The sequence below is a fragment of the Ceratotherium simum genome, chromosome 16 (assembly GCF_057802395.1).
Source record: "Ceratotherium simum simum isolate JZ-2026a chromosome 16, ASM5780239v1, whole genome shotgun sequence".
Taxonomy (NCBI): domain Eukaryota; kingdom Metazoa; phylum Chordata; class Mammalia; order Perissodactyla; family Rhinocerotidae; genus Ceratotherium; species Ceratotherium simum.
Genome location: NC_141915.1, coordinates 45,011,294 through 45,029,559, shown reverse-complemented (window position 1 = coordinate 45,029,559; position 18,266 = coordinate 45,011,294). Strand labels below are relative to the sequence as shown.

The 18,266-nt window shown below is 35.5% G+C and overlaps 1 protein-coding gene across 4 annotated transcripts in view; it reads left to right on the top strand.

The window, feature by feature from the left end:
* The window catches only part of CDC27 (cell division cycle 27), a 67,345-nt gene that overhangs the window by 30,039 nt on the left and 19,040 nt on the right, over nucleotides 1-18,266 (top strand). For 2 of the 4 annotated variants that reach the window (XM_014789131.2, XM_087441344.1), the window contains exons 5-12: nucleotides 4,528-4,625; nucleotides 5,373-5,527; nucleotides 5,632-5,843; nucleotides 6,821-6,935; nucleotides 9,906-10,021; nucleotides 15,417-15,516; nucleotides 16,754-16,961; nucleotides 17,166-17,335. In XM_014789131.2, the coding sequence (XP_014644617.1) occupies nucleotides 4,528-4,625; nucleotides 5,373-5,527; nucleotides 5,632-5,843; nucleotides 6,821-6,935; nucleotides 9,906-10,021; nucleotides 15,417-15,516; nucleotides 16,754-16,961; nucleotides 17,166-17,335 (1,174 nt within the window). Of the gene's footprint in view, nucleotides 1-4,527; nucleotides 4,626-5,372; nucleotides 5,528-5,631; nucleotides 5,844-6,820; nucleotides 6,936-9,905; nucleotides 10,022-15,416; nucleotides 15,517-16,753; nucleotides 16,962-17,162; nucleotides 17,336-18,266 lie in introns of all 4 variants that reach the window. The other 2 variants (XM_004432614.3, XM_087441343.1) reach the window with 1 other exon arrangement.

Sequence of the window (18,266 nt, the reverse complement as noted above, 5' to 3'; positions counted from 1 at the left end):
AATAAATAAATTCAGTCTTTTAAAAGCGAGTGAGAGTGGTTCAAAGTAATCACTATAATAATATTTTTCTCACTTGATTTTTGTTCTGAAATACTCTCTGAGTTGGGGAAGAGGTGGTGGAGATATAATTAGGTAACAGGAATTGTTCAACTGCCCGTGAGAGTGTATTTCATGTGAAATGTCATCTGTAGCATATCATGGGAGAAATCGTTGAGGATTGCTTGTCCAAAGAATTAGGATAGCATTTGTTTTAAGGTAAGTTGAGGCTAGTTTGAATAGTAGTTTTTTAAAAACCTTGCAGATGTCTTTTTGAGCAGAATAAATTATTTGGCTGAATTTGGGGGCTTCTTTTCAGATGACACCACTCTTTTGTGAACAGGAGTAAGTAAAGATATAATATTAACATCTTCATTCATCTTAATAAAAAGACTTGAAGTAATGAATTTAGTTCATGCAACTATGATTCTTCTTGTCAGTATTCAAGAAACTTTGAGATCCATCTCCAATTATGGCTAGACACAGTACTTGGCACTGGAAATGTAAACATGAATAACTCACAGTTCCCACCCTGAAAGGTTTATAATAGAGTAGGAGTAGAGAAGCAGTAGACAAAAGTTTGTAGGTTTTTATCATCACAATAAAAGTGCTATGATAAAATTTTAGCAGTATTTTGTTCAAATGAGGGAATAATCAGTTCTTTCTGGTTAAGAAGAGGGATATGATGGTAACTAAGGAAGACTTGATGGAAAAAGTTTTGTTTCTTTGAATTCTCAATAATAAGAAAATTAGAAATGAGAAAATTAATTAGAAAATGGGCAAAATGCTTGAATGGACACTTCCCCATGAGGATACATGGATGGTAAATAAGCATGTGAAAAAATGTACCAAATCATTAGCCATTAAGGAAAGGCAAATAAAAACTACCATTAGAAACCACTACACATCTATTGGAATGGCTAACATAAAAACTACTGACAATACCAAGTGCTGGTGAGGATGCAGAGCAATGAGATTTCTCATACATTGCTGGTGGGAATGTAAAATGATATTTGTACCTGAATGTTCGTAGTAGCTTTATTTGTAAAAGCCCTAAAGTGGAATCAACCCAAATTCAGTGTTTAAATGGGTCAACAAACTATATCCATATAAGGGACTACTACTCAGCAATAAAGAGAAACAATCTATTGATAAATACAATAACTTGGATGGATTTCAAGGGCGTTATGGCAAGTGAAAAAAGCCAATTTCAAAAGTTTACATACTGTATGATTCCATTTATATCACATTATTGATGACAAAATTATAGTGACAGAGACAGATCAGTGGTTCTCAGAGGTTAGATTGGGGTGAGAGTGTGGCTATAAAGAAGCAGCTGAAGCAGTTTCTTTGGGATGTTAGAACAGTTCTGTATCCTGATTGTGGTGGTGGTTACACAAATCTATACATACGATAAAATTTCATAAAACTATACACAAACAAATGAGAGCATGTCAAACTGCTGAAATGCAAATAAAGTCTATGTTTTAGTTTACAGCATTATACTACTGTCGATTTCCCAGTTTTGATAATTGTACTGTGGTTATGTCAGATATTATTGAGGGAAGCTAGGTGTAAGGTACATGGGAATTCTGTACTATTTTTGCAACTTCTATGTGAGTCTAAAATTGTTTCAAAATAAAGTTTAATAAAACAAAATAAAGGAAAGTGTTAAAATCACAAAAATGCCATATATATATTACTAATTATTTTAAAACAAGATTGTTGAAAGTTTTTGAAGGTGCAGTTGAATCAGGTTCTAACCATGAAGAAGGAAGGTTTTTTTCCTCCTCCTTCAGAGGAATAAGGATGGGTTATTTTTATTCATCATAAAGATTAAAAGGTTAAGGATCCAGTGGGGGACAGCCCTGCTCCCAAAATTGGCTTTTCATTTCACCCATCATATGCCTGTCTTGTGACCAGAATTGCACACGGTAATCTAGATACATATGTGTTGTAGTTTTGTAGCTACAGCTTGTTAGGTTATCTTTTTTATCTCTAGTATTTGATAGAAACTTAATTGGTCTTTTTGTCTACAATAGTGCGTGAGACTTTTGTTTAAGACACAACTACGTCTGGTTCTTATATTACCTCTTTCTTCCCAGTACCATCTAATTAATTTTTTTACCCCAGTTCTTCAGAAAACTTCTTTCTGGGTTTTAGTAAAAACTTCCATCTAAAGTTGGAGCTCCAAGCAGTTTAATTTTCTTAAATCTTTTTCCCTTTTTATCTGTCTATTGAATAATTAGAGATTTATCTACCGTATTAGATTATTATAATTCCACACCTGGCTTCTTCCCTAGTTAGCTCTTATATTGTTTATACATATATCTATCTCTATCTGTGTGTGTATGTGTGTATCTAATCTCTTCTTAGCAGACACTAATTTTGTTTTAAATTTCTTCTCTTTTATTGTCTATCAGTTAGATCATGGCTTATTATAAAAATGAGCCTTACCAACTTATCAAAAGTTTAAGAGAATTTTCCTTTTGCTAAAGTAAAAAGAAAATATAATTTTTTTTTTTTTTTTTTTAAGATTTTATTTATTTTATTTTTCCCCCCAAAGCCCCAGTGGATAGTTGTATGTCGTAGCTGCACATCCTTCTAGTTGCTGTATGCGGGACTCGGCCTCAGGATGAACGGAGAAGTGGTGCCTCGATGCGCACCCGGGATCCGAACCCGGGCCACCAGCATCGCAGCGCGCGCACTTAACCACCAAGCCACGGGGCCGGCCCAAGAAAATATAATTTAAATAATACTGGCGAAGAAGATTTTCATCACAAAGGATCACCTCTTATGTTTCCAGAATATTTTTCCTTGAATAGATGATTTTATCTTTGCTTAAATCAGTTTGTCCACCACTTTTCTGGCCATTTAAATAATTCATATGGTCTACTCAGTGCAACTTTAAAAATTATTGATAAAAGTGTCTATTTTCTGTTACATTATGCAAGCAAAGCAGGGAGGCAAATCTACTTGAAAACAGGAAAGAGATAATATAAAAATGCAAAAGATCTAATTTCCTGTCATCAGAAATCATAATCAATTGCAAGAGAACACACATGAAAGATAAATAGGCAAACAGTAGTTAGTTATATAAGAGATGAAGGACTATATAACATGAATTAGTTTAGGTGAGAAGCAATAAGAACTGTTGGAAGCTTACAATAATCCTCAAACATTGAGGTTTCACTGTATTTTCCTTTTCCTGACTTATGTTAAAAATTCCCAAGCATTGATTTGCCACTTTCCACTCCTAACTATTACTTTCAGAAAATGTTCTTCTTATATCTTTTCTTCGTTTCCTCTTTTTCCTCTATCCATGGTAAATGATTATATCATTTTTGTGACAATTTTTCCTTTAATAAACTTCATCTAAACGATCTTAGGTGTAGACTTTGATAAAACTTATTTACATTTTCTGAAAGTCTGCCTCCCACTCCTGCTTCCCTCTTTTTCCATGTGTTTATTGGCTCAAATTAGCTGGCTATGGGAAGCTAGATATCCTTCAACTGGAGGTACTTATCTTTATTATATCATTTATTCTAGTTTCTACTCACTTGCAAAATTTGGAAATAAAACAAACTAATATCTAGTCCCCCAAGGGAATCTTCCTCACAATTCTCTGAGATTACACTGACAGTGCCTAAACAGGTTATATGTTTTAGCTGATAGTTCCATTTGAGAGTTCTTTTGAAAATCTTGGTTAGATGCCTCTGGTCCTTTATAAAGCCTTAGAGTTTTGGAAGAATTGCTGTATCTTAGTTTTTTCCATTAGATAATGAAGAATTTCAACCTCAGACCAGGTGATTAGTATTTTTTACCTGAAAGCTCCAATGAGTCTCACTAACCCTCAACCCCATCCTCCCTTCTATTTAAAAGCTAGAGAGGCAACAATGCTGTTCTAATAATTTCCATATTGTTTCAAGTATGTATGGTCCCAGGGATCTTGCCCACATTCTCAGCGGAAGCCTATATACACTGATTTAGAAAGAAACATAAATTTTCCTTTTCATTAAGAGCTACCACCTCTACTTATTAGAAAATCTGATCATTTAAATATGCTGTATTTAAAGCATTTAAGTCACTTGTGAAATTACCACTGGGATATTATATTAAAAATTAAGAATAAGACTGAAACATTTGAATGTTTTCTGTATCTCCTTCAGTAATTCTAGTGTCTGACAGGAAATTAAAAGTAATTGTAATATTCAAGAAGGCAATGGTAGTTTATTTATTTTGTTAGCATTCCTTTTAATTTATGTTCTGTTTGCTTTCATCCGAGTTTTGACTTGAACTGCCCTAAATATTAGAGATTGGAAGATTACTTACTTAGTAAGAAAGAAGGGGAAATTGATAATTTACAGAAGCATCAAGAAGAGTACTCTCAGAACTTATATGAGATTGACCTAATGTTCTACACCAAAAATTTCTTTATAATAAATATTTTGCATTTCGTAGTTTATCTAATCTATTTGTTTGTCTTTACAGCAAGACAGATCGGCTTGCCAAAGGATCAGAATGTTACCAAAAGAGCCTTAGTTTAAATCCTTTCCTCTGGTCCCCCTTTGAATCATTATGTGAAATAGGTATGTTTGTAAAGGTGGCTGGGGGAGGGTTCCCCCATTTCCTCTTCTTTGTTTCCCCCCTGCTTAATTTTTGGAGAGTGATACAAATTATCCACAAGAAAAATATTTTTCAAAGCTAAGGGCTGTTAAAATTGAGAACAAGGAATAGGGTAGAATCATGTTTCAGGAATAATGTGGCCTTTCTTGTGTTATTGTGAGTATAACACTAGCCAAAATAGTTTTCTGGATAAGAAAAGAAGTTAATAGAATGCCCAGAGCAGAAGTTGTGACATAAATAAGACTTGGACAATATGGGGAGAGAGTGTCTCAGTATATATGCTCTTGGATGCATGAAGGATCTTTTTAAAACATTGTTGTGTCTGTATACATGGAAGTACTTAAAACTTCACTGTGTTACCTACTGGGTTTCAACTTTCCACCCTCACTCCTCACCTTGAGCAAAGTGCGATCTAGTTGCTTTCTACTTTAAAAAGAAACAGAGAAATCTGCATTTTCCTGTGAGTTATTATATTTAAAATCAGTGTCATTGCAGTTTAGTTTGTTTCCTAAATTTACAGCTTTATCTGAGGGGTAAACTTGTACAATAAATTGATGGATCGGCTTTGGGGAGGTAAATTTGATTAGCTGAAACAAACAGGAGAATTTTAACATTCTGGATAAGGTCTTATTTCCACTGATTATGCATGCTTAAAAAAAAAAATTAACCCTCATTTCCTCAGAGGCAAATATTTTTTTTTTCCTTCGCAGGTGAAAAGCCAGATCCTGACCAAACGTTTAAATTAACATCTTTACAGAACTTTAGCAACTGTCTGCCCAACTCTTGCACAACACTAGTATCTAATCATAATTTATCTCACAGACAGCCTGAGACAGTTCTTACAGAAACACCCCAGGACACAATTGTAAGTATCACATGCCAGTGTTCAAAATATTATAAAAATGAAGAAGAATGATCTGAATCTAAATAATGTATTGTAAATGACATGGTAGAAATTTTCTGTTTCAGGAATTAAACAGACTAAATTTAGAATCTTCCAATTCGAAGTACTCCTTGAATACAGATTCCTCAGTGTCTTATATTGATTCAGCTGTAATTTCACCAGATACTGTCCCTCTTGGAACAGGAACTTCCATATTATCTAAACAGGTTCAAAATAAACCAAAAACTGGTCGAAGCTTATTAGGAGGACCAGCTGCTCTTAGCCCATTAACCCCAAGGTAAGACAAACAAAAGATACTTTAAAATGTGCTGTAATATTAAATCATCTTATAATAATTCATATTATTAGTAATGTAAATTAATATGAACAGCAACTTCTAAATCATTATGGAAATAGAGGCATTTACTAAGTCAATAATGGACCTATTCTGTTTCAGAAAATGAAGTAAAAGAAATACAGTACCTGTGATGAAAATTTAATATTAAATATTAGAGAAAATTTTAAAACTCTTAAATATGCCTTATTTAGCTAGTGTATTAAAAGATGCATTAAAAGATTTTGTCTTTATGGCTGTGCATCAGTGAGTAGCAGTGAACCTCTTGAAATGTTGGAATGCTTATGATGTAATCAGTGACAGCAACGGTTATTGTTTAAGTGCTGTTTTCCAAAACACGAAGGAAGGACTGACACCTATCAATATGAAATATTTTATCAAAATTATTAGAAGTATATGTATGTATAGATTCAGGAACCCAGCCCAGAGGATACATATCCAAAAGTATCACAATAAAAAATTATATGCTATAACAGACTCTATGAGTTGGGTCCCAGAGCCAGGGAGCTACTAAAATAGCATGACCATGAGGCATTGAATCCACAAATGAATTCGGTGGTCTCTAGAGACATTTTCTCTATGGTAGTGTCTAAATCTCATAAATTCCAAGAATTTGAAGTAATTTGATCATTTGAATTTTAGCTTTCTGGATCTTAGCCACTCTTCTTTATTTCTAATAAATCTCCTGAGATCAGTAGTTGCTGCTCAGTTTAGTTCCTTATTTGATTTTTTTTTTATTTTAGTTATGGTGGGTGGAATAGTCTACATTCACAGCTTATTTTTTATCTGCCCCTGAGATCCTCACTGCCCCCAAGACTGATTTGCCATTCTCTTCCTTTTAGACCTTCTAATTTAAGTATACTGCTGCTTTATATATGCCTTGATGACTTTTTGACACCTTGATTTCAACCTCTTCTCAGTTTTGGGATTTTGCCATTAGAAACCCCAAGTCCCGGAGATGGATCCTATTTACAAAACTACACTAATACATCTTCTGTAATTGACGTGCCATCCACCGGAGCCCCTTCAAAAAAGGTATTTTCCGTGTAAAATACAGTTCTGGTATTGATGAAAGAAATTCATTTAAAATTCCAATCTGTTAAAGGCAATTTCAGAGATAATCTGACTTTATATAATTGCTGTTGCCTAAGAGTTGTTGATCTAAATGTAAAAGAAGATCATCATTGTCGCAGCCTCCTGGTTATAGTAGGAGACACAAAGATGGTTGCTTTTTTGGCAGTATAAGATCATAATTCACCAGTATAGTTTATTTCAGCATATAGCTAAATAAACGTATTCAGATTTTTACTTTTAATTTCCTTTTCTTAACAAAATTAAGATTGTTTCTGTCACTTTGAATATAAATAACAGAAATTATACCTGCCATAGTTTTTACTTGTCCTCACCACTGTTTGTTTTTTAATTGTACTAGTATTAACTGGGAAAAGAAAATTGACTTGCATAAAGCCAGCTATTTCTGATAGTAAAGTTTTTATGGTGGATCCTCATAGATATGTAGTAAATTTATAGTAAATGTGTAGTAAAATGAAAAATATTTGACAGTATCCTCATAGTAAATACTGCAACAAGATTTTTTTTTTTAAGGAAGATTGGCCCTGAGCTAACATCTGTTGCCAATATTCCTTTTGTTTTTTCTTTTCTTTTTTCTCCCCAAATCCCTAGTACATAGTTGTATATCCTAGTGGTAGATCCTGCTAGTTCTCCTATGTGGGATACCGCCTCAGCGTGGCTTGACGAGTAGTGAGTAGGTCTGCACCCTGGGCCGCCAAAGCAGAACACACAAACTTCACTGCTACGCCACTGGGCCAGCCCCATGCAACAACTGTTGAAGCTCTTTTCTCTTTTTTTGGTGAGGAAGATTGGCCCTGAGCTAACATCTGTGCCGATTTTCCTCTATTTTGTATGTGGGACGCCACCACAGTATGGCTTGACGAGTGGTGTGTAGGTCCAAGCCTGCGGTCTGAAACCGCAAATCCTGGTCTGCCAAAGTGGAACATGCAAACTTAACCACTACGCCACCGGGCCAGCCCCTTGAGACTCTTCTTATAATGTTCTTTTATATAGGTCTGTGGCAGTACAGGCCAACGTGCCATTTGTTTAAAATACATCTGTGGTATAGGGTATCTTCTGTGAGTGAGAATTAAATTAGATTTTGTATGTAAAATGCCTATTGCCATGCTTAATAGATGATTAAGAAATGGAAGCTAAGTCATACTAGTATGTGAATGACTGATATAGCCTTTTACCCTCCTAGAGGCATGTTTCTTGTTGTTGTTGTTGTTTTACTCTTTTACTCCTGAACTTCCTTAGAGTCTGCAAATTTTTTTTCTGTAATAGCCCCTTAACGAGTGATAAAGGAACTCCAAGAGTGGTAAAAAGGGACTGCAAAGTAGTTACCATGTAGATTATTTTAAATCTGATTTTTAAAAGTTGGCAACTACCTACTGTTGTATTGTCACAGGAATGAAATATAATTGTGGAAATTAGTTTAGTACAGTTATGAGAAGGCATAGTAGAATGGTAGGTAGCATGCCAGGTGCAGTAGGTCAAAACCAGGCGAGCCATAGCAATCAAGGGCAAGTTAGGCAGTGAACAGGTGCATGATTTCAGTGCCCAAATAATAAAAGCCACTTGCTGTCTCATTCTCTTCTGCCTCTGTTCTCTTCTTACCCTGTTAGAAGACATTCCTAGAAAAGCTATACTTGTAGGTCTGTATGCAGTATTGACTAAAAATATCAAACCAAGTAATGAGTGCAGTACTTAGTTCTTTGTTAAATAAGGAAGAGCTGGAATTGACTTTAAGTTTTATCCCTAGGGTGAATGTAGAGTTCCCAATTTGGGGAAGGAGGAGGAGGAAGGATTATAAAGTTTTGTTTTGAGCTGGTGGTAGATATAGGTGAAAATATTTAGTGCGTAGTTAGTCATAGAGGAAGGAATATGGCCTGGTGATATAAATAATAATTAAAGCTGTTAAAATGGCCAGGCTCTCCTAGGGAAAGAAAGAGTAGCTAAGGAAGAGAGTATACATAATTTAAAACAGTGGAAGGAAGAGGGACCAGCAAATGAAGCAATAGGACAAATGATCAAGTTATACAAAGTTTCAAAAGGGAGGGGATGATCAATGATGTTGAATGCAAGAAAGGCCAATATAAGGCTTTAATATCTGGTAAAAAAGTGATTATTAGTGATTACTTGTAATGTGCAGTTTGAGAATTATGTACAGTGGCTATCAAAGTAACTGTGTTTTGAAGAAAATTATCTGGTAGTAAAAAAATTAAAAATATCCACTGACACAATAGTCATGGATCGCTTTATAAAGAAGCTAAGTGATGAAAATGAATAGAAATAAGGTAATAAATTAGACAAGACAGAAGGGGCAAGCAAAGATTATTTTTTCCCCCCTCCAAGGGAGCACAGACCAGTTAATGAAAGATTGAATACATCAGAAAGAAAAATTAATTCTGAGTGCAATATCCTTAGAATTTAGAAAATAATCAGATGACTTTTTTTTTAATCTACTCCTCTGAACCGCTATAGAACTGTTTTTACTAAGTGCCAAAGAAGAGATATAAAATCTGACTGTATTATTATTTTTTTATGTATCCTAATTTAGATCGTAAATCCTGAGAGTAGTAGCTATCTTAAAATTCTTGAGCATTTAGCCCCAACTGGAAAAAATATGTAATAAATGGCTTCCAGGAATTTTGAGCCTTTCCTTGGAAACTAAAGTGAAAGATGAAAGGATAATATAAAGATAAAAATATTGAGGTTAAAATGAGGAAATAGGCTGATGTTCATTAATATAACATTAATAATTAATTAACAATAATGACAAATAGTGACATTAATAGTTTGGGTTTTCAGATGACACTATATGTTATGAAATCTTGGATTGGGAAAAAGTAGATGGGAGCATTATGGTGTCTTTTATCATTTACAATGCAATTTATAATTTACAAACCTTAGACTTTTTGTGTTTTACAGTCTGTTGCCAGAATCGGCCAAACTGGAACAAAGTCTGTCTTCTCACAGAGTGGAAATAGTCGAGAGGTAACTCCAATTCTTGTTGCACAAACACAAAGTTCTGGCCCACAAACAAGGTATTTATTATGGTGTCATTATTTGATATTGTTCAGCTTTTCTTGCTATAAAACATGATTATACTTCTTCAGTTTAGGCAGTTTTTTGACTCTCTCAATAGACTGACTATTGTAGATTTTGAATATGTCAAATTTGAAATTTCTAACTTACTGAAAAGACTAGTGTAATTTCTAGTTGAGTGTTGAATGCAGATAAGGCAAAAGTTAGCTAAAATATCTTAGTTTACTCTAATTGCCTCATGAATTTGTTTAAACTAGATATTCTAAACACTCCTCCAAAATAATTTTCTTCTTATATACATGACCTCCATTGGTCAAGTACAGATAGGTTTTGTTCTCCCCTTCCCGTATTATGTATTTCTATAAAAGATCATAAAATTAATCTTCTAATAAATCTTCAAATAATGAATCTGCTCCCACACAGAAATGAAACGATCTTAAATAGGATTTCTTTTCCTGTTCAAGGATTCAAAAATAAATTATAGCCAACATTTTTAAAGAAAGATACAACTCGATCTCCTTCTAAAGTAATGAACATGTACCATAAGTCTTAAAACAGACACACGTGCGTATACCTTGACTATATAAAAGGCCTCAATATTTCTAAAATGCCAGGATGGTAAGTCTCAACATGAGTGCCAACTCGCAGACAGGTGACAATGATTCCTTGGGGGGTTCAGTTATGAGAAGGAGCCTGAGGCCTCCTGCAGAGCAACATTATATAGGCTGAGTATATGCTAATCCTAAAGAAAATATAAACATAATTTACTGAATTATACATTTCACTTAAAACTAAACAAATATACTAACTCTAATAAGAATCAACTATTAATAATTTTGTGTTCTTTGTATTATTGATTCCATTTTATCTTCTTTATTCCTTGTATTAGTTTCCTATAGCTGCTGTTAAAAAGTACCACAAACTGGATGATTTAAAACAACAGAAATTTATTCACTCACAGTTCTAGAAGCTATAATCCAAAATCAGGGTGTTGACAGGGCCATACTCCCTCTGAAACCTGTAGGGGAGAATTCTTCCTTATCTATTCCAGATTCTGGTAGCCCCAGGCATTCCTTAGTTTATGGTAGCATACCTCAATATCTGCCTCTGTCTGCACATGGTCACCTTCCCTGTGTGTCTCTGTATCCAAATTTTCTTCTTATAACGACATCAGTCATATTGAATTACGGCCTACCCTAATGACCTCATCTTAACTTGATTACATCTACAAAGACCCTATTTCCAAATAAGGTCCCATTCACAGATACTGGGGAGTTAGGACTTCAGTGTATCTTTTTGGGAGACACAATTGAACCCGTAACATTGCCTGGTTAACAATTACTCTTTGTTTTGTCATCTTAAAGGTTTTGTTAGGGTTTATAGTATACATTTTAGCTTTTCAAAGTCTACCTTTGAGTAATATTATACCACATCACATATAATTTAACACCTTATAACAGCATACTTTCATGCTCCTCTCCCAGTCTTTATGCTATTGTTATCATACATTTTACTTCTACATATACTATAAACCCCATAGTGCACTGTAGTTTCTGCCATAAATAGTTATCTTTTATAGAGATTTTTTAAAATAAGAAAAGGAAGTCTTTTATATTCACACATGTATTTACTGTTTCTGGTGTTCCTTATTTCTTTCTCTAGATTCCCAATTTCAGTTTGGTATCTTTTTCCTTCATCTTGAAGGACTTCTTTTAACATTTCTTGTAGTCCAGGCCTGCTGGTAATGAATTTTTTCAGCCTTTGTATGTCAGAAGAAAGTTTTTATTTCACCTTTGTTTTTGTTTTGGAAAGAGATTTTCACTGGACATAGAATTCTAGTTGACAGTTTTTTTCTTTAAACATATTGCTTTACTGTCTTCTAACTTTCATTGTTTCTGACAAGAAGTTTGCTGCTGTTCTCATTTTTGTTCCTCTATGTGTAATCTTTCTCTTCTCTCTGACTGTTTTCAAGATTTATCACTGATTTTAAGCTGTTTGATTATGGTGTGCTCTAGGGTGGGTTTCTTCTTTTTTCTTGGCCTTCAGATTCATTGAGCTTCTTGGATCTGTGAGTTTATAGTTTTCATCAAATTTAGCTAATTTTTGGCCATTATTTCTTAAAATGTTTTTTTGTCCTTGTCCCTTTCTCTCCTTCTGGGACTCCAAGTACATGTATACTAGACTGTTTAAAGTTGTCCCAAAATTCACTAACATTCTCTTTGTTTCTAGTCTTTTTTCTCTCTCTCTTTCATTTTGGATAGTGTTTATTGCTAATAATTGATGACATTTATTGCTAATGTTAAGATTTAATCTTTTCGTCTGCAGTGTCAAATCTGCTGTTAATCCCATCCAGTGTATTTTTTTTTATCTCAGACATTCTGTTTTTCATCTCTAGAAGTTTGATTTGGATCTCTCCTTAACATGCCCATACTTTCTTCTACCTTTTTGAACATATGGAATATATTTATAGTAGCTCTTTTAATGATCTTATCTACAAAGTCTCACTGTGTCATTTCTGGCTCTGTTTTTTATTGATTCGTTTTTCTCTTCAGTATAGGTTATATTTTCCAGCTTCTTTGTATGCCTAGTATTTTTTTGATTGGATGCCAGTATTGAAAATTTTACATTGTTGAGTCCTAGGCTTTTTTGTATTCTTTTAAGTATTTTTAAGTTTTGTTTTGGGATGCAGTTAAGTTACTTGTGAACAGTTTGATCTTTTCAGGTCTTACTTTTTAAGTTTTGTTAGGTGGGAGAAGAGCAGCCTTTAGTCTGGAATAATTTTGCCCCACTATTGAGGCAGTATCCTTTGAGTACTCTACTCCATGGCCTGTTTAAGTGTGAGGTTTCTTCACTCTGGCTACTGAAGAGCTATTCTCAGCTCAGGGTGAGCTCCAAGAATTGTTCCGCCTGCTGCCTTTCCAGTAGTTCTTTCCCCAGATTTGGGTGGTTTCCTCATTACAATACTGTAATGCAATTCTGATGCGAACTACCCAGACTTAGCATAGACTCTGCAGGCTAGAGTCACAGTCTCAACAAGTCTTGTTAACTTGCCAATTGCAAGTTTAGGGGTTCCCCAGGCCCTGCACTTCTGACCACCTGGCTACAAATTTGAGGGTTCCTGCCACCCCCTCAGGTTTAATAATTTGCGAGAACAACCCACAGAATCTAGGAAAGTGCTATACATACAATTACAGTTTTATTTTTACTTCTTTTGTTTTTTTTTGTGAGGAAGATCAGCCCTGATCTAACATCTGTCGCCAATCCTCCTCTTTTTGCTGAGGAAGACTGGCCCTGGGCTAACATCCGTGCCCATCTTTCTCTACTTTATATAGGATGCCGCCACAGCATGGTTTGACAAGCGGTGCATCAGTGCACACCAGGGATCCGAACACCGGGCTGCCGCAGCAGAGCAGGCACACTTAACCGCTACGCCACTGGGCTGGTCCCTACGGTTTTATTTTAAGGGATTCAAAGCAGGACCAGACAAATGAGACTTGTAGGGTGAGATCTGGGAGGGTCCTGAACACAGAGCTTCTCTGTCCTCTCCCTGTGGAATCAGGATGTGTCACCCACTGGCATATCATGTGTTCACCAACCAGGAAGTTCAACCGAGCTTTGATGTTTAGAGTTTTTATTGTGGTTTCGTTATGTAGGCGTAATAGATTGCATCACTGGCCACATGACTGAACTCAGTCTCCAGCCACCCTCCCGTTCCTGGAGAAGATCAGGCTGATATCACCTAGTTCAGAGCCCCAACCCTCTAATAACATGAATGATCTTTCCAGCATGGCCAGCCCCCCATTCTGAAACTATCTAGGGACGCACCATGCATCACTTCATGAACGTAAACTCAGGTGTGATCCCAGGGGCCCACCATGAATAACAAAGACACTCTCATCACTTGGGAAATTCTGAGGATTTAGAAGCTCGCTCTCAAGAACCTGGGACAAAGACCAGATAAATTCTTTATTATACAACGCTCAGACACCTGAACTGATGAGTTTTCAACTGAGACTCTAGGGAGACCTCCTGCAGATCTTTGGAGCTCCCCTCTTTGTGGCTCTCTCCTTTCTGGTACTCTGACCTGCAGATTCTAGCTACCTTAGCTTCCCTGAATTCTCAACATTTTCTTCTCAGCACAGGGAGACTGCTCTATTTGTGTTGCCCTTCCCTGCGCTGCACCATCAGAACTCTCCTCAGGCATGTGCTGCCTGCTGTCCAATGTCTGGAAAATACTGTTTCATATATTTGTTCGGTGTTATAGTTGTTTAAGATGGGAGAGTAAATCTGCTTTATGTTACTCCATCGTAATTGGCAGCAGAAGTTTGTTCTTTTATTTAGAAAAGTGTTTTTTAGAGATGATTAGAATAGCATATTTCTCTTAGCTAAATCACCAAAGAAAGTTTGTGTGTCATCATTTTCTCCACATATATTAGCCTCTAAAAATCATTTCTATAATCTTTCCAAGGTATTTTCTTATAACTACTAGGACATTTCATATTTTATTACAAAGCCATAAAATGATACTGTTTACAAAAACTTTCTCAAAAAGTGTTTAATATAGCTGGCTCATAATCACACAGGTAATAAGTGGTAGAACCTGCTTTCAAACCTGAGCAGTCTGGTTCTGGAACACACTCCTTTCATTGTCAAACTCCTAATTAAACAGGTATAAGGATATATATACACATACATACATATACATATATGTAAGTATGTATATATTTAATATGCTATAACCAATGTTTGAAACTCCTTCAGTATCCCGCTTCATTTTTTTTGGTGCCTGTCAGACTTCGAGGTTTTTGTTTTTTTGTCAGATGGCCCTTTGGAGCTAACAGAACCCTAATGAAAATTATAATATAGGAAGAATTTGTCTTCTTTAACCTCCCAGCCCCAGAACCCTCTTATGTCTACCCCCACAAGATTTATGTTACTCTCATGCAGCATTTTATCTGTTTAAAGCAATCTCAGCATCTTTTTCAGGCTTGTCTTCTCTGTAAACTGCTCCATGCTATGAAATTATCCCCTCTCACTTCTCAGGCAAAACTCTTCTATAATTAAGTAATCTTATTGACTAAATATAATTCACGTTTGTAGTATGAATGACACCAAATAAAGGATATTTGTTCCTTCCAAATAAAGGATATTCTACTTTTAAAAATGAATTAGGGAGCCAGCCCGGTGGCACAGCAGTTAAGTTCACACATTCCGCTTCAGTGGTCTGGGGCCACCAAACCGCTGCAATCCCCAGGCTGCCAAAGCAGAGTGCACGAACTCAACCACTACACCACCGGGCCAGCCTCCGTATTTTTTAGTATACCTGAATTGAAACAATAGTTAATGTTCATAAACTGAGTTTTTAAAAAATGTCTGCTTTTATAATTTTTTTAGTACAACACCTCAGGTATTGAGCCCCACTATCACATCTCCACCAAACGCACTGCCTCGAAGAAGTTCACGACTTTTTACTAGTGACAGCTCTACAACCAAGGTAATTTAAAGATTTCTATATGTCACATTTGCTTAATATATCCCCCTCTAAAATTTCTGTTCATCAGTGACTCCATCTCTAATTAATAAAGAGCCTATTTAAAATTTTTTTAATGTTTTTAATTTGTAGGGCCGTCTATAATGTTTGTAAATTTTCTTGATCCTTTAATAAATATTATAAAACATTGTTCAAATGACAAAATTATAATGATGGAGAGCAGATCAACAGTTATAAGAAGTTAGAACTGGGGGGAGGATGTGACTACAAAAGCATAGCACAGTGGAATTTCTCTGTGTAGTGGTAGAACAGACCTGTATCCTTACTGTGGTGATCAGTTACCCAAATCTGTACATGTGATAAAATTTCATAGAACTATACACACCAAAAAAACAGTACATGCAGAAACAATGAAATCCAAGTAAGAGCTGTAGTTTAGTTGATAGTATTGTACCAATTCCAGTTTTGTGGATTTGATGGTATACTATGGTTATGTCAGATGGTCATTAGAGAAAGAGTAAATGGAAATTTTCTGTGTTTTCTTTGCACATTTCTTTGCACAATCGAAGGGCCTCATTATGACTTGGTAAATTTTCTTGGTCCATTGACAAATATTATAGACAATCTTTAATTTTGACATATACAGATCAACAATTTTATGACTTATCAATTACAGTGCTGTGAGACAATTAGGTAGTATTGCATCCACTTATTAAATAATAAATGAAAGTGATATACTTTGAGAAAAGAGCAACACTTAATGCTGATTTACCTTAAACACTAGTTAGTTAATTCGATTTATTTTCAGAATTGTTGCATTTAAAATAAATGACTTTGAATACTTTTGTTTTTATAAAATTTGTTCTGAGAAAAATATAAAGATCAGGGGGAGGCCTTGTGGCGTGGCGGTTGAGCGCGCGCGCTCCGCTGCTGACGGCCCGAGTTCAGATCCCGGGTGCACACAGGGACACTGCTTGTTGGGCCGTGCTGTGGCAGTGTCCCATGTCAAGTGGAGGAAGATGGGCAAGGATGTTGGCCCAGGGCCAGTCTTACTCGGTGAAAGGAGGAGGATTGGCATGGATGTTAGCTCAGGGCTGATCTTCCTCACAAAAAAAAAAATATATATATAAAGATCAATCAAGAGTGTACATTTATTTTATATCTAATATTTGAGGAAGGGTTGGGGGCGATTCTAAAATACCTGAGTATAACAAGTGTGGGATTTTTCTCCTTTTTACAGGAGAATAGCAAAAAATTAAAAATGAAATTTCCACCTAAAATCCCAAACAGAAAAACAAAGAGTAAAACTAATAAAGGAGGAATAACTCAACCTAATATAAATGATAGCCTGGAAATTACAAAATTGGACTCTTCCATCATTTCAGAAGGGAAAATCTCCACAATCACACCTCAGATCCAGGCATTTAATCTGCAGAAAGCAGCAGCAGGTCTGTTTTTTAAATGCTTAATATCTTCTTTGTATTTATTCACTTTTTTTTAAGTAAATTTCTTTATCTTCATTAAAGTGCCTTCCATTTTTTTCTAGATAGATGTTGGGATTTTTAATGAATTATTTTGTAATTAGCCTTTCTAGAAAACCAAACTTTTATTGTGGTTTCTCCTTTGTTTACTATATTGTTTTCTCCTAGAAGGTTTGATGAGCCTTCTTCGTGAAATGGGGAAAGGTTATTTAGCGTTGTGTTCATACAACTGCAAAGAAGCTATAAATATCTTGAGTCACCTACCTTCTCACCACTACAATACTGGTTGGGTACTGTGCCAAATTGGAAGGGCCTATTTTGAGCTTTCAGAGTACATGCAAGTAAGTATAGAAAACAATTATATATGCTTTTCTATAGATAATTTAAATTTAATTAAAATGCATATGCTTAAGAAGGCTAGATCTAAAAGGTCAATATTTATTATGTAATGTCTTTATTTTCTCAGTATTTATAATTTATAAATACAATTCTTTATTGTGTTAAGGGGTGAATAATTTAAATTCTTTGGAATTACTTGAGATAGATTTGTAGAGAACCCAAGTCATCCATACATTCTTTTTTTTTTTTTTTAATTTATTTTTCCCCCCAAAGCTCCAGTAGATAGTTGTATGTCATAGCTGCACATCCTTCTAGTTGCTGTATGTGGGACGGGGCCTCAGCATGGCCGGAGAAGTGGTGTGTCGGTGCGCACCCGGGATCTGAACCTGGGCCGCCAGCAGTGGAGCGCGTGCACTTAACCGCTAAGCCATGGGCCGTCCCACATCCATGCATTCTTTTTTTTTTTATTTTTATTTTTTATTTTTTCCCCCAAAGCCCCAGTAGCTAGTTCTATGGCATAGCTGCACATCCTTCTAGTTGCTGTGTGTGGGACGTGGCCTCAGCATGGCCGGAGAAGCGGTGCGTCGGTGCGCGCCCGGGATCCGAACCCGCACCGCCAGCAGCGGAGCGCGCGCACTTAACCACTAAGCGACGGGCACATCCATACATTCTTATGTGGAATATTTATACCCTACTCAGTTGCATCTGAAAAATTTATCGTGTAATAGATATTTATAATAAAAATTCTTTCTATCATATACAGAGTTGTTACTGGGATGAATTTTTGGCATTTCATATGTTTTATAAACTTGAAGGATACTATGAAGAAAATTGTATGTAACTGAGGACACAGTGTCCTTATCACAAGGCTTTTATCCTTTTAATTTTAATTACATTCATTCTTAAGTTATCTGTTTATACCAGAAAAGGAGA